General features: G+C 41.1%; 1 protein-coding gene across 32 annotated transcripts in view; it reads left to right on the top strand.

Annotated features, from left to right (window-relative positions):
* LOC106577193 (calcium-activated potassium channel subunit alpha-1) overlaps window positions 1–23,792 on the top strand; it is a 383,781-nt gene that overhangs the window by 275,669 nt on the left and 84,320 nt on the right. For 26 of the 32 annotated variants that reach the window (XM_045701027.1, XM_014155064.2, XM_045701014.1 and 23 more), the window contains exons 6-14: window positions 1,163–1,238; window positions 2,580–2,655; window positions 4,052–4,222; window positions 7,997–8,088; window positions 16,388–16,498; window positions 16,693–16,798; window positions 19,170–19,252; window positions 19,332–19,401; window positions 19,535–19,690. In XM_045701027.1, the coding sequence (XP_045556983.1) occupies window positions 1,163–1,238; window positions 2,580–2,655; window positions 4,052–4,222; window positions 7,997–8,088; window positions 16,388–16,498; window positions 16,693–16,798; window positions 19,170–19,252; window positions 19,332–19,401; window positions 19,535–19,690 (941 nt within the window). Of the gene's footprint in view, window positions 1–1,162; window positions 1,239–2,579; window positions 2,656–4,051; window positions 4,223–7,996; window positions 8,089–8,181; window positions 8,274–16,387; window positions 16,499–16,692; window positions 16,799–19,169; window positions 19,253–19,331; window positions 19,402–19,534; window positions 19,691–23,792 lie in introns of all 32 variants that reach the window. The other 6 variants (XM_045701020.1, XM_045701017.1, XM_045701015.1 and 3 more) reach the window with 1 other exon arrangement.

Here is a 23,792-nt window from a genome sequence, read left to right as displayed (position 1 = left end):
ACCCGCAAAACACCAGTCTCAACGTCAACAGTGAAGAGGCGACTCCGGGATGCTGGCCTTCTAAGAAAAAGCCATATCTCAGACTGGCCAATAAAAATAAAATATTAAGATGGGCAAAAGAACACAGACACTGGACAGAGGAACTCCGCTTAGAAGGCCAGTATCCCGGAGTCGTCTCTTCACTGTTGACGTTCTTTGTTTCTGGCCATTTTGAGCATGTAATCAAAACCACAAATGCTGATGCTCCAGATACTCAACTAGTCAAAGAAGGCCAGTTTTATTGCTTCTTTTATCAGATCAACAGTTTTCAGCTGTGCTAACATAATTACAAAAGGTTTTTCTAATGATTAATTAGCCTTTTAAAATGATACACTTGGATTAGCTAACACAATGTGCCATTGGAACACAGGAGTGATGGTTGCTGATAATGGGCCTCTGTACGCCTGTGTAGATATTCCATAACAAATATGCCGTTTCCAGCTACGATAGTCATTTACAATATTAACAATGTCTACACTGTATTCCTGATCAATTTGATGTTATTTTAATTAACAAAAAAAATGGCTTTTCTTTCAAAAACAAGGACATTTCTAAGTGACCCCACACTTTTGAACGGTAGTGTATGTATATATGAAGAATACAGTACTGTATGTTTGATTAACGTACAGATGTGGGATCTTCATTTGAGCCAGTTTGCTACAGCAAGATTAAAATTAATGGAAATTTTTTGTAGGGGTTGATACATTTTTCATTAGGGCAAATGAAGTCTGACATTTTAAATTGGAAATTACAAATTTTACTTTTTAAAAGTTTGCATTTCCTGCTGTGCAGGTAAATTCCGGGCAATGCCCACACAAGATTTCTTACTAAATATTTTGGTGATATATTGACAATCTTTTGACTAACATGGACTTTCTCAGGTGTTCTTGTTCTGTCCGGTATTGTCATGTCGTTTTTATGGTCAGGTCTTGTGTGATGTTGGATGTGCATAAAACACCATCGTTTTATATTTTGTATGATGATTAACATTCATTAATATCTCTTTCTCTCTGTCTTTCTCTCTGTCTCTCTCTGTCTCTCTCTTTCTCGCACTCTCTCTCGCTCTCTCTCTCTCTCTCTCTCTCTCTCTCTCTCTCTCTCTCTCTCTCTCTCTCTCTCTCAGGTTTAAGATTCCTGAGAGCCTTGAGATTGATACAGTTCTCTGAAATTTTACAGTTTTTGAATATCTTAAAAACAAGGTAAGTATTAGGGCTTTCATTGGACTACCGCCACCACTCCAGCATGGTAGCACCACACCAACTATCTCCAGAATCCATCTGACATAGAAGTTCGGCTCAGGTTTGCTCTTTGTCTAGGCGCCAGGGTGACACTTTATTTTACAGTCCTGTTCCAGACTTAGATATTTCAACTTAAGTGGTAACAACTTCAAAGCGTGCAGGGAAAGGTGATTCCTCATCACTTTTACAAATGATTTCATTCAAGCACCTAAAACAAATTTTACATGTACATTTTTGTCATTTAGCAGACATTCTTATCTAGAGCGACTTGCAGTAGTGAGTGCATTTTGTGCTTTTTCATACTGGCCCACCATGGGAATCGAACCCACAACCATAGTGTTGCAAGCGCCATGCTGTCCCAACTGAGCCACATGGGACACATTGTATAGTAGCCAATGAATCTCACTCATGTCTTCTGAAATTGTTATGTAATAACTATGTATTTTAACTTTCGTTTTCCCATGTAGTGGCTGGGTAAATTGCAGGACTGTCCAGTAAAGTGTCACTGAGGTTTTCTCTAGATGACTGTTTGGCCCAGCGTGCCTCTTCTCTCCTTTCTGGACTGTTGACACTGTAAACACAGAGTCGTTGAGTAATGTACAGTAATCCTCTCTTTCTGTGGTTCAGCACTAACGTAGGTAAAGGAGAGATAGGTAGAGAGGGAGGGAGGGAGAGAGAGAGATAAAAAGTGAAAGAGAGAGTGAATGATGAATGTAGACAGATCCTGAACTAAAGCATGACACGTTCCCTATTACAGCAGGGCAAGAACAGACACTGTGGTAGCTGTTGACTATATGTAGGAAAAACAACACAAGATGATGGGTAGAGTGCTGGCAACAGCATTCCAAGCTGTTATGACATAATGTGCCTTAGCAGTTCAATAGAGTAATCCCTTTCAGCTTAATTCATTTTATGTTTGTTTGGGTGCATTTTTGTTTTTGACCTGATCCCACCCCCTAGAGACCCACAGTCCCATTCATTTCCTGGCATAGAGAAAGAGAACCGAATAGCACGTCTTTTAAAAAATAAAATTTATTAAAATACTTAGACATTTTCTTTTGTATCTTACTGGCATATAGTGCCAAACATAAAGACAGAACTTGACGTAATGATAAAATAATGACAGAAGCGGAGAGTACATGTACAGGACAGTACTGTACTTTACAACCTAAACCAGGTGTTTTCTAGCCTCACCACCTCAGACCCAGTAGATGAACCTCTCCCATTACATTATTCTCTTTCTGTCACCCTTACCTGGTCTGGATCTCTTTGAGAGATGTTTATGGTTCTTATTCTACCCAGCAATTCCATCAAGCTGGTGAACCTGTGTTCCATCTTCATAAGCACATGGCTAACAGCTGCCGGATTCATACATTTGGTAAGTGGCCGGGCGGGGGGGGCTGGGCTACAGGGGGAGTAAGGGAGGTTAGAACTCCTAACGCTTGGTCCGAAAACAACCTCTAGCCCCTCCCTTCCCCCTGGATGTGTGGCAGATCTGGAGTGCTGAAAGGTCCCAGACCAACCCCTACCCCCTACCCCCTGGGCACTCCTGTAAGTTTGAAACGATCGGATAGGTATGTAAGCAATACGGAACTAATTGTATACAGTTGTGTGCACTAAAAAGTTAGATTGTATATTTTTTTAAACCCTGCACTGCTCTACAGGTGTTTTTGTGTCAAACTATCGCTGGGATACCCTAGAGCACCGTGTTGCACACCCATTGTGGCAATAGTTCTGCCAGTACCAAAATACAACATTTTCTGTGCCCGCAACTATATGGAAATTCCCAGCCTATCTGAAGGCAAGGTGAAGCAGCAATTTACCATATTGCTTAAACCTATCCGATCTTCTCAGATCCACAGCAGGGCCTAGGGGGTAGGGGCCAGGGCTTGATTTGGGAATCAGCATGTTAGTTAAAAAGGCTAGGTGGGCGCCGTCTTCGAGTAGCCCCCACCCACCCAGTTCAGATGTGCTGCCACCCGAGTGGAGGGGGCTAGGGATTGCCTTCGGACCGGCCAATAGAGGGTGTTTCCATGTGATGATGAAGAGTTAGGGGCGCTTTAATCAATCAGTAGAACTACAGATCAATGTCTGTCCTTTATATCAGTAGAACTACAGATCAATGTCTGTCCTTTTTATCAGTAAAACTACAGATCATTTAATCAAATCTGACCTTTTTTCACTTTTTCTGTTATTTCTTACAAACAGCTGGCTCAAGTTGTCAGTACATTTATATCAATGGCTCAACCAACAGTACAGTAACACACCAACCAATACAGCATTAGAATATGCAGGTGGATACCGCTAACCTCCTGACACTAGATGGCAGCATTAGATCAATATTAAGGTTCCAGAAATCCTGCTTATCAGATTAGAATGGAAGCACATCAGTTCAGTAGGGCCAGATTCAATCAAACTTGTATTGAGAAGGTCGTATGCAGGGCCTTTGTTTGCAAACTGCTGCCCTAAGTGTCAGAACCATGTCGTGTTCAGTTCAGTCGTTCCGAACTGGAGGCACTAACCAGTGGAGGAGGTACTCGGTAGTGTTACAGCATCCTCAACCACGCAGGAAATGTATTAATCCGTGGGAAGACATGTTTGTTGGCTACTGTGTATACTCTGCAATGCTGGTTTGATTGACTCTTAAGACCATGTTGGTGGTAGGATGAACCTTTAGAACCTGCTTTAGAGGTTGTGATCAAAATCCTTCCAACGTTTTTGCTTCTGACTGACATTTTACCCTGTTCAAATGTCCTTCCCGCTCCCGTTTCTAGGTGGAAAACTCAGGGGATCCTTGGGAAAACTTCCAAAATTCCCAGTCACTTTCCTATTGGGAATGTGTCTACTTGCTCATGGTCACTATGTCAACAGTGGGCTACGGGGACGTCTATGCAAAAACCACCCTGGGACGCCTGTTCATGGTCTTCTTCATCCTCGGGGGTTTGGTAAAACAACATTTTTCTCTCCCCTCCTCCGCCTTGCCCCCCTCCCCCCACCCTCAACCTGCCTGTCTCCATTTTCACACGATATAACTGTTAAACCAGACAGCAAAATCAGTAAACGATACTTTAGACTTCAATGTCTTACTCAGCATTATTACCTGTAAAGTATTTTGAAATGTAGCTTTATGATACTTTAGCAATGTTTACATAGTACTGTTAAGCTTACAGTGAGGGAAAAAAGTATTTGATCACCTGCTGTTTTTGTACGTTTGCCCACTGACAAAGAAATGATCAGTCTATCATTTTAATGGTAGATTTATTTGAACAGTGAGAGACAGAATAACAACAACAAAATCCAGAAAAACGCATGTCAAAAATGTAATAAATTGATTTGCATTTTAATGAGGGAAATAAGTATTTGACCCCCTCTCAATCAGAAAGATTTCTGGCTCCCAGGTGTCTTTATACAGGTAACGAGCTGAGATTAGGAGCACACTCTTAAAGGGACTTAGTACTTGGTTGCAAAACCCTTGTTTGCAATCACAAAGGTCAGACGTTTCTTGTAGTTGGCCACCAGGTTTGCACACATCTCGGGAGGGATTTTGTCCCAGTCCTCTTTGCAGATCTTCTCCAAGTCATTAAGGTTTTGAGGCTGACATTTGGCAACTCGAACCTTCAGCTCCCTCCACAGATTTTCTATGGGATTAAGGTCTGGAGACTGGCTAGGCCACTCCAGGACCTTAATGTGCTTGTTCTTGAGCCACTCCTTTGTTGCCTTGGCCGTGTGTTTTGGGTCATTGTCATGCTGGAATACCCATCCACAACCCATTTCCAAAGTCCTGGCTGAGGGAAGGAGGTTCTCACCCAAGATTTGATAGTACATGGCCCCGTCCATCGTCCCTTTGATGCGGTGAAGTTGTCCTGTCCCCTTAGCAGAAAAACACCCCCAAAGCATAATGTTTCCACCTCCATGTTTGACGGTGGGGATGGTGTTCTTGGGGTCATAGGCATCATTCCTCCTCCTCCAAACACGGCGAGTTGAGTTGATGCCAAAGAGCTCCATTTGGTCACATCTGACCACAACACTTTCACCCAGTTGTCCTCTGAATTATTCAGATGTTCATTGGCAAACTTCAGATGGGCATGTATATATGTTCTTTCTTGAGCAGGGGGACCTTGCGGGCGCTGCAGGATTTCAGTCCTTCACGGCGTAGTGTGTTACCAATTGTTTTCTTGGTGACTATGGTCCCAGGTGCCTTGAGATCATTGAAAAGATCCTCCCGTGTAGTTCTGGGCTGATTCCTCACCGTTCTCATGATCATTGCAACTCCACGAGTTGAGATCTTGCATGGAGCCCCAGGCCGAGGGAGATTGACAGTTCTTTTGTGTTTTTTCCATTTGCGAATAATCACACCAACTGTTGTCACCTTCTCCCCAAGCTGCTTGGCGATGGTCTTGTAGCCCATTCCAGCCTTGTGTAGGTCTACAATCTTGTCCCTGACATCCTTGGAGAGCTCTTTGGTCTTGGCAATGGTGGAGAGTTTGGAATCTGATTGATTGATTGCTTCTGTGGACAGGTGTCTTTTATACAGGTAACAAACTGAGATTAGGAGCACTCCCTTTAAGAGTGTGCTCCTAATCTCAGCTCGTTACCTGTATAAAGACACCTGGGAGCCAGAAATCTTTCTGATTGAGAGGGGGTCAAATACTTATTTCCCTCATTAAAATGCTAATCATTTTCTAACATTTTTGATATGCGTTTTTCTGGATATTTTTGTTGTTATTCTGTCTCTCACTGTTCAAATAAACCTACCATTAAAATGATAGACTGATCATTTCTTTGTCAGTGGGCAAATGTACAAAATCAGCAGGGGATCAAATACTTTTTTCCCTCACTGTACCTATTTAGATATGTACAGTGTACCTACCTGCTTACACTACTATCAATGTTATTTGTCTGTATCGGGGTACTGTAGTTTCTCCCCTTGTCCCCCTTCCTATAGCGTGTGGGTTGTATTGGTCTGAAGAGTAGTTATAAGATAATGTACTACACCTGCGACCTGATAATGTTGTTGTTGCCGTTCTTCTTATTAAAGCAATCTCAGGACTACTCCCTTCCTCTCGTGTCCCTCCCCACTATTCCAACAAACACAGTGGCAGGAAGACCAGGCCTAGGCCAGCCTGAGTGTTACCATAGCGACTGCAGCTCTTTTTCACCCCTGACGTTTAACCACAGTCACACCAACACCCCCTAGAGGAAAAGGGGCTCACTGCAGCTAAACCGATGTCCGTTAGTTTGGACTATTAGCCTATAACACCATCCATCTCATATGATCAGGTAGATGATGACCCCCCCCCCCCAGCTGTTAGAGAGTGTGCCATGTGGTCGTCATAGAGATGTAATAAAATAAAGGAAGTGTGTTACTATGTCTAAAGGCCATTCAGGGTTAGCAGCAGCAGGTCTGCTTCTATACAGTTAGCAAACAGCTCAACAATTAATGGATAGATAAATGGTTAGCAAACAGCTCAACAATTCATGGATAGCTAAACGGTTAGCAAACAGCTCAACAGTTAGTGGATAGCTAAACGGTTAGCAAACAGCTCAACAATTAATGGATAGCTAAATGGTTAGAAAACAGCTCAACAGTTAGTGGATAACTAAACGGTTAGCAAAAAGCTCAACAATTAATGGATAACTAAACAGTTAGCAAACAGTTCAACAATTAATGGATAGCTAAACGGTTAGCAAACAGCTCAACAATTAATGGATAGCTAAATGGTTAGCAAACAGCACAACAGTTAGTGGATAGCTCAGCTGTTAGCAAACAGCTCAACAATTAATGGATAGCTAAACGGTTAGCAAACAGCTCAACAGTTAGTGGATAGCTCAACTGTTAGCAAACAGCTCAACAGTTAGTGGGTATCTATACAGTTAGCGAACGGCTCAAAGGTCTAGCTAGCAAAGCGTGCCTTGAGATCATTGACAAGATCCTCCCATGTAGTTCTGGGCTGATTCCTCACCGTTCTCATGATCATTGCAACTCCACGAGTTGAGATCGTTTAGCTAGCAAAGCGCTCAATCGCTAAACAGTCATAAAAAAAAACTAAACAGTGCTAGCATGATATTGACATTGACATAGACAAGAAAAGAGAAGTACTGTACTTCAGGACAGCAAGCTGCAACACTTTGCCAAATGCATCCAGCTCATTCCCACTGCCCTCCAAATGAGTCTTAATGTGTTTTGCAGCTGTGGACCATCAGGCCGGCCTGCTCAAATCAACCTGCCACATCATTGGTGTTTGTTGGACAAAACATGGCACATAGGTTTTTTTCCCACCTCTCTTTGCCACTTCCAGATATTTTGGATGCTATTTCAGATCGACCGTTGTTGGTCGGCTGTGGCGATATTTACACTTTTTATTTTTTCTTCCCAAAACCCATGACCCTTAAAAACTGGGGTTTCTTAATACAAATATTTTCTTTTGATTTTACAACAAAATTATTTTTTAAAACATTGATTGGGCAACACATCTCTTAGTTTGTTCTCTTCTTTAAAGTGTCAATGCTGAGTGAGAACTACAAGAGAAACTTTTGGACACTAACATCCCCCCAGTTTTTCAGCATTTGCACATTTATTTGATATCTGATATCTTAAGAACTATTTTTGTCTCCACCCAGAACTCTGTTTGGATTTAAGCGCCCGCTAGACGGCTCCCCCTCCTCTATGGCCTAGTGTCTTCTTTAGTCTCTTCTTGTGTCTCCTATCTTCTCCTTAGGCCATGTTTGCCAGCTACGTCCCTGAAATCATAGAGTTAATAGGAAACCGCAAGAAATATGGTGGTTCCTATAGTGCGGTTAATGGGAGAAAGTAAGTATTTTCCGGAAGGTTCTGCTGTCTTTCCTTGTACGCGGTAGAACCCTTTCTGCATGCCCTTTTCTTTTTTCTGTTTCATGCATGTAGGCCATGTTTGCTCGCTACGTGCCAGAAATTGCTGCTCTCATCCTTAATCGGAAGAAATACGGAGGGAGTTATAACTCAACACGAGGCAGAAAGTAAGTCCAAATCCAGACAAGGTGTGTTTGTGTGACTCGAGTGCGCCCCCCTCAGGTTTAGAATGGTATGGGGGGTTGATTCTCCAAATTACCATTACTGTAGTCACACTGCGTGACTGGAGACCTTGGCCATAAGGACACATGTCCATGTCACTTTACTCTCTATTTTTCTCTCAATTTTCTCTCTTTCTCTCCTTGTCTCACTCTCTCCCTGTCTATCTTATCTAATCTCTCTCTCTCTCTCTCTCTCTCTCTATGTCTGTCCCTCACTCAGTGCTCACCTGAAGTCCATCCTTGTGCTTTTTTTAAAATTTTTTACTTTGAAACATCCTATGTGCTGCATCTTAATTAATTTAAACTAGAGCTTTCATGACTACATTGTAGACATATGGTATTAATATGTGTTGTCCTACTTCTTAATTCTGAAACCGTCCAATGACATTCCTCCAATTGTGCTCTCACTATAAGGACGAATCAGGATCATGATGATACATCATTGTAAAATAACTAGTCATGAAACCCCTACTATCTGCTGTAAAAAAAGTACTCGTTTCTGCTTCACAAGAAAATAGAAAAAAATATAATCCTCAACTGCATTATTATTGGTGGTCTTTTAGAAGCATCATCAATCTCAATGACATTACAGGATATTCTTTTAGAAGCATCATCAATCTCAATGACATTACAGGATATTATTTTAGAAGCATCATCAATCTCAATGACATTACAGGATATTCTTTTAGAAGCATCATCAATCTCAATGACATTACAGGATATTATTTTAGAAGCATCATCAATCTCAATGACATTACAGGATATTCTTTTAGAAGCATCATCAATCTCAATGACATTACAGGATATTCTTTTAGAAGCATCATCAATCTCAATGACATTACCGGATATTCTTTTAGAAGCATCATCAATCTCAATGACATTACAGGATATTATTTTCTTGCTTTCATTTTGCTTGAGTTACTCCGCATGAGACATGCTTTTTATTTGTATTTATTTGCATAATTTATCTGCATGAACTCTGACCTGAGCTCCCCTCCGTTGGCTTTTTCACGTTTCATGGTTCCCATGGCAAACTGTACAAAAAGCTAAACTTCCTGTCTTGTCACCGCCAGCCGCATCACCTCTGCTCGACATGACTCTGGCCCTGATCTTCAGTCAGCTCCTACACCCTGAATGCTGGATGCCTCGCTCTCATTGGAGGCTCGCGATTGCTCTTGGCTTGCTTTGCCCGCTTGGTTTTTTGGTGTCCCGTCGTTTGGTTTGTGTGGCCGTAGTTGTGTTGGCCAGAGGTTGTGATGTGTGTGTGTGTGTGTGTGTGTGTGTATTGTGGCTGAATCCCTGGTTCTGTGGCTCAATCTTCACTGGCTCAACAGCTCATCACAGCACATGGACTAACTAGCCTCATAGTTAGACACAGACTAACCTCACTGCTCCTCATAGTTTAGCTCAGCAGGATAGAGAGACTTCCTGCATCTCTTTCTCTCTTTATCTCTCTTTCTCTATTTCACCTTCATTATATTTTCTATCTTACCATTTTCCCTTCTGTCTTTCTTTTTCTCCCTCTTTCTCTACATTCTCCCCCTTCATCTCTCTCACCCACCCCCTTCCTCTCCCTCTCTGCATGGTCACGCAGGGCTGTCAGTGACCCATACATACTGACATTCCACAGTAGAGAGCGAGCTATTAGAAACCAGTCTTTGTTTGAAGCTGTTTCCACGTCAGTGAGACACGATTGATGATTTGTTATTTTTGTCTGGCGCCCTGCGTCTCCATTCACTGACGGGGTAATGAGAGAAGGGTTTGTCAAAACTGCCGACTCCCCCTCGTTCCACCTCTCCCTCACTCCCCCTTTCACACACACTCCCGCTTTCCCCCTTTCACCATTTCTTGCCCTCTCTCTCTCTGTCCCTCTCCTTTTCCTCTCTCCTTCTCTATTTTTCTCTTTCTCCCCCTTCGCTTCTCCTTCTCTCTGGCTTTAATGTACATGTATACATGTGGTAGTAATCAGGCCCTCACTTCAGCCAGCCAATCACAGAGGCATCAGGATCTGTGTGTTATTATGTTAAATACTGTATGCATGTGTTCATATTGTATATGTATACTATAGATCATGACACATATACAAACACATTTGTCATAATGGTTTCCTCTCGAGAGTACACATTTTGAGGAAGGAAAAAGCTAAAGCTGCACTCACGGCCTTGTGGTTCTCATTAGGGCTCTGTGATTTTCATAACGGCTCTGTGGTTTCCGTTAGTCCCCACTGAAACAGAGGGGCTGGTGTGGAAACTGGCCTAAACCCTGGCTGAACCCTGCAGTACTCTGAATGTGTTCTATGAGGGCCTGTGAGGGCTAGCAGCCTGCGATGTGGAGACCTGGAGACTCTCATCCCTGTCACACATATTATATAATATGTACAGCAGGCTCCCTCTAGTGTGCATTAGAAATTTAATGCACATATATTAACATATATAAATAGTCCAATTAATGTGACACTGAACATGTCGTTACCTTCATGAATAACATTACAGTATACAGTATATATGCTCTCCAGTATTCAGGTGAGATAGCATCAAAATATATCTTGTTTCTGTGGCAAATTGTGTTTTTTATGCTACACCACGTTCCATTAGGCCACTGTTGAGTGGAAAACACAAAAAAGATGGTGTTTTGTTGCCTTTCCTTCTGCGTCTTACAGTATCAGCCTAAGGATCAGAGTGATAGCAATGGTGTGACCTCTGCTGGTGTTTGAGCTGTCTTTGCTGTGGTGAAGTATTTCATGTGTTCCTGATGATATAGTTTGTTATGTTGATATCCTGCATGGTCTGTAATGGACGTTCTCACACTTCCCTTGTGCATTTTGGTGTGATGCTGTGTACCTTTTATTGTAGCGCTTGGTATTTGTGTGTAATATTTTCTCATTTATGTTCTTGTGCCACCGTGATTGTACACCCAACTTTAGTTTTTTAAGTGTGATGTTTCATTGAGGAGTCCAGGGTTGAATACGATTAAAGGAAGTTATATTTTTTTACGTTTGGCCAGTAACCGAACGGTTGCTGGTTTGAATAACAGAGCTGTCAAGGGGAAAAATCTGTCAGTGTCCTTGAGCAAGACACTTAACCCTAATTTGCTCGTGGGGCTTACTTCTATGGCTGACCCTGTAAAACAACACATTTCACTTCGCCTATCTGGTGTATGACAATAAAAAAAGCATTTAATTGTTGAATCATGTATCCTTTAAACTCCTTTAAATATGTAGCCAAATATCTTCCTTGGCTTGGATACTGTGGTGTGGTCTCGAATGCTAGCCCTGGCACACCAATAGGGGTAATCATCAGTGGTCTGTCCGTCCTTTAATGAAGTCAACTGAATCGTTTATACTCCCAACAATTGTTCCGCTTAAAAAAATCTGTCAAGCTCCACTGATAACTAATATATTCATGGAGAAGAAATGTCTGAGATGAGCTGTGTGTGTGCCCACGCCCGTATGTGTGGGTGTTCTCTTAACGCAACGGCACAAAAAAGCCAGACACTCTATTCTGCCTCTGAAGATGACTTCTGGACATTGGGAGTAGGAAAACATGACTGATGTTTTTGTCTCCCTGAATGAAACACATCATCTTTTGCCAACTGCTGCAGGATCCTCACTAAGACCTCTGCTCATCATCTGATATCACCAGACAGAGCTCACAGCCTCATTCCATCACTAGATAGCCAGGCCAGGGCCCACCATGTAATCATCACTGCTCTTTTAAATGCTTAAAGGGACGATGGGCAGATCTGTAAAGATCATTATATTATGCTCAATGGCTACCATGCTGTGTGTTTTCATCATGTTATGTCCACCAGATTGTCTACTCTCTGACCTTTGTCCACCGCAGTCTGCTCCTTAATGTGCTTCAATGGCACTTGGTCACAATCATCTGGACTGGACTTCATCACCAACTGATCCAGACTTATTTACCATTCATATTCATTTATTGAGGAACAGAATCAGAACCAAGAACAAAAGTGATCTATACTGTTCCGAAACAGAACCATTATTTTAAAATGAATGGGAACCAGTTAATAACGTTATTATACGTTCCGGGGCATGCAAAGCTCCCACTATATCACTCAAAAACGTATTCCAGTGTCTGCCTGCCAGCTGAAAATCTTTGTGAGTGTGTGTTCATGTGTAGGCTACTGGCCCTCCCGACACGAAGCATTGGCTACTGTAGTCTACTGACATTAGAAGCGTGATTCAGAAATTAAGGAGAGAGATTTTTAAATAGAGAAGAATGGTTTATCTTTTTCAATGCTAGTTAAGGATACTATAGTAATCACATTTCACATTGGATTTATGAACTACAAAAAGGTAAGATGTGTTTTTATTTAAATTCTGGTGCCGATCTGCACACACAAGCTTGTTACTCAATAAATTGGATGCAGTCTATCACAGTGCCATCCGTTTTGTCACCAAAGCCCCATATACTACCCACCACTGCGACCTGTACGCTCTCGTTGGCTGGCCCTCGCTTCATACTCGTCGCCAAACCCACTGGCTCCAGGTCATCTACAAGACCCTGCTAGGTAAACCCCCCTCTTATCTCAGCTCGCTGGTCACCATAGCACGCGCTCCAGCAGGTATATCTCTCTGGTCACCCCCCAAAGCCAATTCCTCCTTCGGCCGCCTCTCCTTCCAGTTCTCTGCTGCCAATGACTGGAACGAACTACAAAAATCTCTAAAACTGGAAACACTTATCTCCCTCACTAGCTTTAAGCACCAGCTGTCAGAGCAGCTCACAGATTACTGCACCTGTACATAGCCCATCTATAATATAGCCCAAACAACTACCTCTTCCCCTACTGTATTTATTTATTTATTATGCTCCTTTGCACCCCATTATTTCTATTTCTACTTTGCACTTTCTTCCACTGCAAATCTACCATTCCAGTGTTTTACTTGCTATATTGTATTTACCTTGCCACCATGGCCTTTTTTGCCTTTACCTCCTTTATCTCACCTCATTTGCTCACTTTGTATATAGACTTATTTTTGTACTATATTATTGACTGTATGTTTGTTTTACTCCATGTGTAACTCTGTTGTTGTATGTGTCAAACTGCTTTGCTTTATCTTGGCCAGGTCGCAATTGTAAATGAGAACTTGTTCTCAACTTGCCTACCTGGTTAAATAAAGGTGAAATAATTTTTTTAATAAAAAATCAAGCTAGCTCTGTTCCAACATTAAGCCAACTCCCGGAAGTTCAAAGTTCCTTCATAGAAGCCGCTCCTCTGTAGGTAGAATTCTGTGGGCCTAATTCAGATAATACTCTTCAAGCCAAGCGTCCTCCTCCAACCTCTCTCGCTCTCTCCCCACCCACAAAATTTCAGTTGCAACTCGCATCCAATGCTACAGCTTGCCCGCTCCAGCAAGCTGCTCTATCCGCTGTGATTGGTGAAGTAATTGGGGGTTTTTTTATACAAAAAAAGATTTTAGAGGTTTAAAAAGGAACAGAAAGGAACAATATAAACCGTTACTGTTTTTGGGTTTGAACCGGTTCAGAACTTTATTTTGCTGTTCGGAACAGTGGAACTGAACAAAAAAAAGAATGGTTCCAATCTCTGGTTAGAACAGATTGAGTTAGGTCTTGTAAAGTGAACAGACCAAACTACAGCTCTTCAGTGAGTCAGACTGTCTGTGTATTTGGTTACTAACTGCTCCACATCTCTTTAGCTTGCGTATAGAGCCATAGCCATTACACAGATTGTCTTACAGGTCTTTGTAGGGCAATTAGGGTAGCTCACCCGTCTCTGTGTCCAATGTAATCCCCTGGATGACTAGAGGCTGGAGTCAACGAGAGTATGTTTGGGTTTCTCTTTATTTGCGGTTTGCCTTCGAATGCTGGCTTGATGACGTTGAGTTAGTTTTGCCTACAAGTACATATGAGACCGTTGGTAAAGATGAATAGTTAAAACTGTCTTTAATCATCCAGATTAGTTTAATTATGTAGTGTTTCAACCTAGTACTTTAGCTGGGTCGTTCCACGAAAAGAGGGCTTTTTTGTCCCTTTGATATTTTTAGTTTAAATTGGGCACCAATATAGAATTTTAAAAGCCTTTTCTATTCAATGAAGTGCCCTTTAATATAGACCACGCTGAGAATTCAAGAAATCAGATTTGCAATATGAATAAAGACTTGCTAAAGTGCCAAAATTCAGCATTTTGACTTGTCCCTCTATGCACCCTCTGTGACTTCGAGGACGATTTTAGCCCGCTTCACCCCAACATTTATTAAAGTTTTCACCATCATTGTAAAGCCATAGTTATTTTGTTGATATGACAGTCATTTCTGAAAATTATTATTTATTATTATTATTAACAGCCATAAATTATTATTATTAATTTATTTAATGTGATTTAATTTTAATGAAAAAAATAGCTGTCCCTCAAGGTCAACCCTGTTAAGTGAAATGAACTCTTGTTTTAATACAGTGAAACTATTCATTTTTAAATATATATTTTTTAAAGAAATATTGAACATGTAATAAACAAATCATAGTGTAAAAGCACTGAGCTGGTTCTACTGTTTTGTGGTGGAAAACGACCCTGTTACCCATAGATAGACAGGCTAGACGTGTTAAAACATATATAGTGAAACTTGCATTCAATTGCCCCTCCCTGTTTCACACAACAAGCTTCCATTCCCCTTGTCACACAGGGATTTATGGTTGATTTAAGATGACATTTTCAACCCTGTTATGGTCAACCCTGTTACTTTACTTGGCACTTAACAGGCTCTTACTATAGTCATTTTCTATTACCTATTGAGATGGGATAACACATGTTTTATTAAGTTGAACATGTGCTCTTAATGACAGAATGTAAAAATTTGGTGAAATCAAAAGTTTTAATTCACCAAGTTACACATCTCAAAAGGCACCGAATTGGTGGAACGACTCCGCTCTGAAAGCTTTGGGAAACCCACCCCTGGGCAGCTTGCATGTATCTCTGCTTTGAGCTGGACAACAGAAATAAAATCATATTTAGAGTCACCTGAACAGGCTTGATAGGGGCTCCCGAGTGGCACAGCGGTCTAAAGTACTGTATGTCAGTGCTAGAGGCGTCACTTCAGACACCCTGGTTAGAATCCAGGCTGTATCACAACCGAGTCCCATAGTGCGGTGCACAATTGGCCCAGCATCGTCCGGGTTTGGCTGATGTAGGCCGTCATTGTAAAGAAGAATTTGTTCTTAACTGACTTGCCTAGTTAAATAAAGGTTAAATAAAATAATATATATGATACAGAGAATAGGAGCAGCATCTCTGTCCCAACTGACTCAAATCTCTTCCGGTATGAGTGCAGCTCCTTTGAGTGTTACTGTGAAACCCTCTCTATCTGAGATCTTCTCTCTCTGGAGTGAATCATCACCATCTGACCCTGAAGCCCAGAGTGGAACCATGGAACAAACAAGGTCACGACCCCAGCAATCCCCTATCTGTCCCGAATCTATCCTCCTCCTCAATTCAGCAGTGCTCTCTGTCTAACATAGAACTCAACTCCACTGAAACACAGTATCCTGCCATCCACACGTGAACAAGTCCTGTTTAGAGGTCCTGTCAGCCCCAGACCCAGAAATCACTTTAGAAGGCTTTTAGTAATGCCTTGTATGAACACGTGCGCGTATTGATGTACATGTATTTGTCAACATGTATTCGGCTCTCAGAGGTTCGGTTTGGCACAAGGGGACGGTTTCCTTATTGAGAACTGATGACAATTAAAACCAGAAAGTGTACTGTGTGATTATATTTGAGGTCACTTTAAAGTGGTTCAAAGCTCAGGGTTTTCATTTCACATGCCATGTCAGATTTCCCCCCCCCCTAAACATTTTTTTTAAATAAAATTAAGTACAGTGTTCACTTTTGTGGGGATTGCTTTTACTGAAGAAAAAAAACCCACTAAAAGTCATGGCTAGTTTTCAAAAGACACAAAATAGTTTTTATTGGGAATTAGAGTTGTGAGTGCTTTGAATGATGTTTGTTCTTTTCGAGGCGTGCCAGTGTTGGTTGTGATTTATGTTGCCTTGCTCAAATGGATTTCTCCCCCCCTTCTCCAGGCACATTGTGGTTTGTGGTCATATTACGCTCGAAAGTGTCTCCAACTTCCTCAAAGACTTCCTACACAAGGACAGGGATGATGTCAATGTAGAAATAGTTTTTCTCCATAAGTAAGTGAATGTTTTCACTACCTCACTTTGAACCATTACGCAGCGTAATTAAACACAAAATAATGTCAACATAAAGCATAGACTTCAAATCGCAACTTGTATTTGTGTCCTAACTCTGACTCCCCCCCGCTCTCCTCTCTCTCTCTGCCCTCTCTCTCTGTTTGTTTTTCTCCCCCCTCTGTGTGCCCCTGTAGTATTTCCCCTAATCTTGAGCTGGAAGCCTTGTTTAAACGCCACTTTACCCAGGTAGAGTTCTACCAGGGATCTGTTCTCAACCCTCACGATCTGGCCAGAGTCAAGGTACTGTACTAGCATGTACTGCTGTTATGCATCATATTCCACTATAATGTAGTTACAGGGTGAAAGGCTATGCATGAAAAACACAACAAGAAAAAAGGCCAATACTCCTCATACCACCTTGTAAGAGTGACAACGTTTCGATCCAAGTTGGATCTTTGCTTTGACCTGAGGAAGGTAAATCTGGGGTTGAAATGTTGTGATATTTGACCTGAGGAAGGTCAATCTGGGGTTGAAACGTTGTAATATTTGACCTGAGGAAGGTCAATCTGGGGTTGAAATGTTGTGATATTTGACCTGAGGAAGGTCAATCTGGGGTTGAAATGTTGTGATATTTGACCTGAGGAAGGTCAATCTGGGGTTGAAATGTTGTGATATTTGACCTGGGGTTGAAATGTTGTGATATTTGACCTGAGGAAGGTCAATCTGGGGTTGAAATGTTGTGATATTTGACCTGAGGAAGGTCAATCTGGGGTTGAAATGTTGTGATATTTGACCTGAGGAAGGCTGTTACGAGTCATCTATGGCTGTTACGAGTCATGAAGGCAGTCAAATTCCACATGACGTTTAGTCACGGTACCTAGGCTTCTCCAAGCTCTGATGCTGCTGCTGGTCATTAGTAGCCTACCAAACTTGCTAACTGCCTGGCACTCAGCACTCTATTGTCCTCTAATCACTCTGACATCATTGCAAATATAATTGAAAATCTAATCAAACACTTCATGAGAGCCCATGAGCTCATGTTGCACAACATTTCTATAGGTTATGCAATTGTGAGAGAAAACAGAGTGATGGCTGTTAATAAAAATAGGAGGAACCCATCAGCTTTCTGCAGGCTAGGCCTACTATATTCATTTCTCAACTTTCCTAATATTAAGCACATTGCTTATATTTACAACAGGAGTATAGCCTTATCTGGCTGGCATGACAATAAACCACGGGGAAAAGAGTCCTCCATTCACTATTTAAGTGCATAGATGACATGTATTGTTTCCTGCTGCCCCTGTTTTGATACAGGTGCATGATAATGGTCCATTCTAAATCAAAACTAATATCACACAAATACTAAATAATATATGTAAAGACAAGATTAAATCAAGACTAGTCTGATGGGTGACAATATTAGCCTGTCACTTGTGAATTCTATATTATCACTTGTGAATGATGCCCAGCATAAGAAACAAAGCCTTTTTTTTGCTGCTTGTTCGAATCATAGTCGCACACCTCATGTAGCCTAGCCCATAGGTGTATATGTTTTAATAAGGCTTGTATCATAACTAAAGTGGCCAAATAACTTTTTTAATTAAGCACATTTAATCCACTATACAAGGGGTGTAGAGCCTAACTGGCATACATAAGCAGTACGTGAGTTTCAAGTTTGGGGAAGATCATTTTCACCATAAAAATGCACCTTTATAATAAAAGTATTACATGCATAATTGCATTTGTGGTCACTTTTAATAATGGTGTTTTCCACTAATGGAACATCCGCGATTATAGACTTCTACCATGTACGCATTGCTGCGCTTACAATGTGAAGAAATAGCCTAATAGTTGATTAACATTTTAAGCCGAATGTTCTGATCTGTTGCGTCAGCTACATTACATAAAAACGTTTTATTATTTGACCTGAGGAAGATCAATCTGGAGTTGAAACGTTGTGATATTTGACCCGAGGAAGGTCAATCTGGGGTTGAAACGTTGTGATATTTGACCTGAGGAAGGTCAATCTGGGGTTGAAACGTTGTGATATTTGACCCGAGGAAGATCAATCTGGGGTTGAAACGTTGTGATATTTGACCTGAGGAAGATCAATCTGGAGTTGAAACGTTGTGATATTTGACCCGAGGAAGATCAATCTGGGGTTGAAACGTTGTGATATTTGACCCGAGGAAGATCAATCTGGGGTTGAAACGTTGTGATATTTGACCTGAGGAAGATCAATCTGGAGTTGAAACGTTGTGATATTTGACCTGAGTAATATCAATCTGGGGTTGAAACGTTGTAATATTTGACCTGAGGAAGGTCAATCTGGGGTTGAAACGTTGTGATATTTGACCTGAGGAAGATCAATCTGGAGTTGAAACGTTGTAATATTTGACCTGAGGAAGATCAATCTGGGATTGAAACGTTGTAATATTTGACCTGAGTAATATCAATCTGGGGTTGAAACGTTGTGATATTTGACCTGAGGAAGATCAATCTGGGGTTGAAACGTTGTAATATTTGACCTGAGGAAGGTCAATCTGGGGTTGAAACGTTGTAATATTTGACCTGAGGAAGGTCAATCTGGGGTTGAATCGTTGTGATGTTTGAAGGTGAGGGTTTCTGGTGTGTATTCTCTATCTGTAATCCGTCATCGTTCCCTGTATAGATTGAGTCAGCAGACGCCTGTCTGATTCTGGCTAATAAGTACTGTCCAGATCCCGATGCTGAAGACGCCTCCAACATCATGAGGTAATAATGATGATGATGATGAAAATCTGGAGAAAGGACTGTGTATACAGTAAATGTTAAAAATGTTTTGAATTTGTAGGGTCATCTCTATCAAGAACTATTCCCCCAAGATACGAATTATCACTCAGATGTTACAATACCATAACAAGGTGGGTCAGCACGTCACTCCTACTCTAACTGCAATGATGCTCATAATAATAACCATGGTTCAAACGTGTGTGTGTGTGTGTGTGTGTGTGTGTGTGTGTGTGTGTGTGTGTGTGTGTGTGTGTGTGTGCGTAGGCTCACCTGCTCAACATTCCTAGCTGGAACTGGAAGGAGGGTGATGATGCTATCTGTCTAGCAGAGCTGAAGGCTGGCTTCATAGCTCAGAGCTGTCTGGCCCAGGGCCTCTCCACCATGCTGGCCAACCTCTTCTCCATGAGGTCCTTCATCGAGGTAACATTGACACAACATTAACACAACCTTTACACAATGATCTCTTTCACAGACATAACCTTAGCACATCCTTTTAATAACACTGTTCTCTTTCATTGAGTTAATGTTGACACAATGTCAGTAGGGTAACTAACATTACCACAACCTTTTCACAATGTGTTCTTTCATTGAGGAAACGTTGAAACAATCTCTTCTTGATACATTTATCAAGGTAACATTCCTTCAGCAGGACTATTAAACAGGTTACTTTCCCGTTACTTATTATGGGATAGATATGTGATTCCACAGGAGTACTGAGCTCCGGTCTGCTGAGTGAAACATCTCTGAGGGAGTCTTTTCAGTCAGAATTGTCTTTCAGTCAGTCTGGTTTATCCTATGTATCTGTAGGATTCTTGGCACTCCGCTTTGAAAGAGCTGGTCTTCATGTCATAAAGCTGATGGAGGAGTTTATAATGGGTGGGCTGACGAGGTCTGGATGGAGAAGAGACATCTTCTGGCCATATTCCCATCCTGAAAACATAGAGTAAGACATATAAATAGATGGATAGATGGAACATTGACGCCAAACCATAGTAGGTTATCTAAGCTGTGAATGAAAAGGCATTGACCTCGTTATAGAGGGATTTAAAACGTTGAGCCAGGCTCTCATCATCTGTGACATCTGCAAAGCTTTCAGGAAACTCATCCGTCATCGTCCATGGCAGCTCAGTGGATATAATGTAGCCTGTCTACACAAGTCTAGAACATCCGACAAAGAAGGGAGGAATCACTGCTCATGAGAAGAAGAAAGTGAGACACAGTATTATTACTCCTCCCATTATTTGGTGAGTTGTGAAGCGATAGAGCCCTAGTCAGAACTAATGCTAGGCCAAGTCTGGTGAGGCACCTTGTACCTGATATACTGGGACCAAATCAGCAGGCCCCTTCCTTTCACTGTCGTTTTTCAACAAAAATGTTAAATTCAAACCATACGTTGTTTTATAGCAGAATGAATACACATGGAATAGTTTATACAAATCTTTGGCAACTGAAAGTCAATGTGAAAATGAATGACCGAAGAACATGAAATGATTATGAAACTGTAGTAAATTATATTAGGATCCATTTTGAATGGCCTAATTCAAATAGTTGTTTTGATTCTGTCAGCATGTCCTAGAGAGACCTCCATGAACATATGAATATTGAGACAGAATGCTATAAACAGAATGCTATAAACAGAATGCTATAAACAGAATGCTATAAACAGAATGCTATGCTATAAACAGAATTCTATAAACAGAATGCTATAAACAGAATTCTATAAACAGAAGGCTATAAACAGAATGCTATGCTATAAACAGAATGCTATAAACAGAATTCTATAAACAGAATGCTATAAACAGAATTCTATAAACAGAAGGCTATAAACAGAATGCTATGCTATAAACAGAATGCTATAAACAGAATTCTATAAACAGAAGGCTATAAACAGAATGCTATGCTATAAACAGAATGCTATAAACAGAATTCTATAAACAGAATACTATAAACAGAATGCTATAAACCAGGTTTTTTTTTAAACTTTTTCAGCCTGGGACCCAAATTAGAAATTGTGTGTTTTCCTGGGACCCAAGCTTATGAAAACATGTTTATACTTAAATATCTGTACATTTCATTGCCCTTATGCCCATTAACAAATGCAATATAGACAAATAACAATTAAATGAAATACCCATATAAATAGCTATTCATGTTTATTTTTCCCCATTAAAAACACTCTTATATATCTGTCCTGGTTGGAACTGTTGTTGTTAAAATCCAATAAATAATTTGTATTCTGAACTGAAATAAACTGATTGATCACATCATACAGATGTAGTCCAGAAAACACACACACATACAGTCCTAATGATAGGTGTGTGACTGGTTGAAGTTTTCAACAAGCAGGTCAATTCTGGGCTCAGTTTTTGACAGTTGAGAACCCTGACTCGCACAGGTATGTGGTGCCAAACTGGATCAGAACATCTTCTCCTTTCTCACTGTTTCTCAGCTTCAAAAAGCATATTGCATCAATCAGTGTATTCCAGTTCCGAATGAAAATGATTGCTTGTATTTTAACAGTAAACAGTTTTTTTCCATGTTCATCAGTACTGTTACTTAGCGTTGCACTATCAGTAGCTAGATAGCTTGCTTTGGCTAACGTTAGCTATTGGCTGTATACAAGGGGATTGTTTGAAAGAGAAATTCACATCGACTGCTATGAGAGATGGTACAAGTTACTCCCTTATTGCTGCTTATCATCACCTGTTATAAAATGACAAAAATGCCTTGCTAGTTGACTTACTGTCGAAGCACGGTTTCCTGGAGCATTCTGCCCTGTTCTGAAAGAACTCCTTGGGTTTACCGTGATGTTGTGGATGTTTGGTCAGGACCTGTCGTTTTCATTTGTTTGTTTTGAGACTCATTACTAAGCACTTCGCTGCACAAAACACATTGTGGGATCTCCTCGTTATTTCTCAAAGCTTGTATTAAACCAAGCGAGAGAAACTCATTGCTGTATTTGCGTTTCATGACAATTGAACTCAGTCAGAACTTGAGGCTAGCTTGAGTCCATTCGATGACCCCAGTGAGTGATGGCGAGTGGGAATTACAAGCCAGTGGCTGACAGAGCATCATCTGCTGCTGAACAACAGCAGTGCAGCGTGTGGGTCACATAGTGATCTTCAAGAAAACTCCCGAAAAAAGATCCGGTTAACCTTGAATACACGGGCATCTTCCACCCACTCACGCAGCTGCCAATCTGAGCAGAGACACAGCTGCTAAGAAGAGCGCGCACTGAACAGAGAGTGCAGTTGCACTTGGACAAAATCAATTCCAGTAATTAATGAAATCATTATAAATGTACTCCACTATGGGTCGCAACCCATACTTTAAAAAGGCTGCTATAAACAGAATGTTATAAACAGAATGCTTGTAGTGCATGTTGGGTTGCAATTGAGGACATATTATTGTAGGCCTCTTAACGAGGTGAAGAGATGTGTCTGACAGCCATTTTTCAGCACAGCTCTTACTAGGTCATTACAGAGGGTGCGTACCAAATGGCACCCTATTGCCTACTAGTGCATTACTTTTGACCATGGCCCGTAGCGCTATTTAGGGAATAGGGTGCCACATACACACACAATAATAGATGCCATCTCCGCAGGATCAAAGGACAAGGACCCCCTCGATCAGTGTTCCCCTAAAGATGCCTGACCAATTTCTTTTACCCCAGACAGTGTGTTAGTTATGGAGGAAGTGTGTTAGTTATGGACGAAGTGTGTTCTGAGTCCCATATTAAAGACTATAGTTGTCAGGAGGGGTGGAGTTATGATAGAGAGATGGGTAATGTTTTATAATGGGTCAGGATCTGAGTGTGTCTGAGGTTCATCGAAGGGTCTCCTCCATCACTTTGAGACTTCTAATGAGGATGGGACTCGGAGGAAACCCAGAGGAGCTTATAAAGGCCTTAAGAAGGGTTTATAAAGGCCTTAAGAAGGGTTTATAAAGGCCTTAAGAAGGGTTTATAAAGGGCTTAAGGGTTTATAAAGGGCTTAAGAAGGGTTTATAAAGGGCTCAAGGGTTTATAAAGGCCTTAAGAAGGGTTTATAAAGGCCTTAAGAAGGGTTTATAAAGGGCTTAAGAAGGGTTTATAAAGGGCTTAAAAAGCCTCTTTGCGCTAGGTGTCCCGCTAGTGAAATTGGAGGGCGCGCAATTCAAATAAATATTCATAATATTAAACATTCATGAACATACAAGTGTCTTATATCACAACAATCCAAGATGGCACAGCAGTCAGACGTCCTTTGTCCTCGTCGTGTTGTGTCCCGTGTATATATATATTTCTTATATATCTATCTTATATATCTATATATATCTTATATATATATATATCTTCGCATATCTTTTTATATATTTTTTCTAAAAACTCAACTTCCAAACACTGTCCTGCCTCACCAATTAAAAATAAATATAGATTATTTACCTCAAATCTGAAATCCACAACAGAAGCTAGCCAGAAGTTAGCCAGAAGTTAGCCAGTTCACTAGCTAACGTTAGAATTCAGCTAACCACGGTTGGCGGT

Source organism: Salmo salar, chromosome ssa18 (assembly GCF_905237065.1).
Source record: "Salmo salar chromosome ssa18, Ssal_v3.1, whole genome shotgun sequence".
Taxonomy (NCBI): Eukaryota; Metazoa; Chordata; class Actinopteri; order Salmoniformes; family Salmonidae; genus Salmo; species Salmo salar.
The sequence above is the reverse complement of the archived record's forward strand: the minus strand, read 5'-3'. Positions and strand labels throughout refer to the sequence as shown.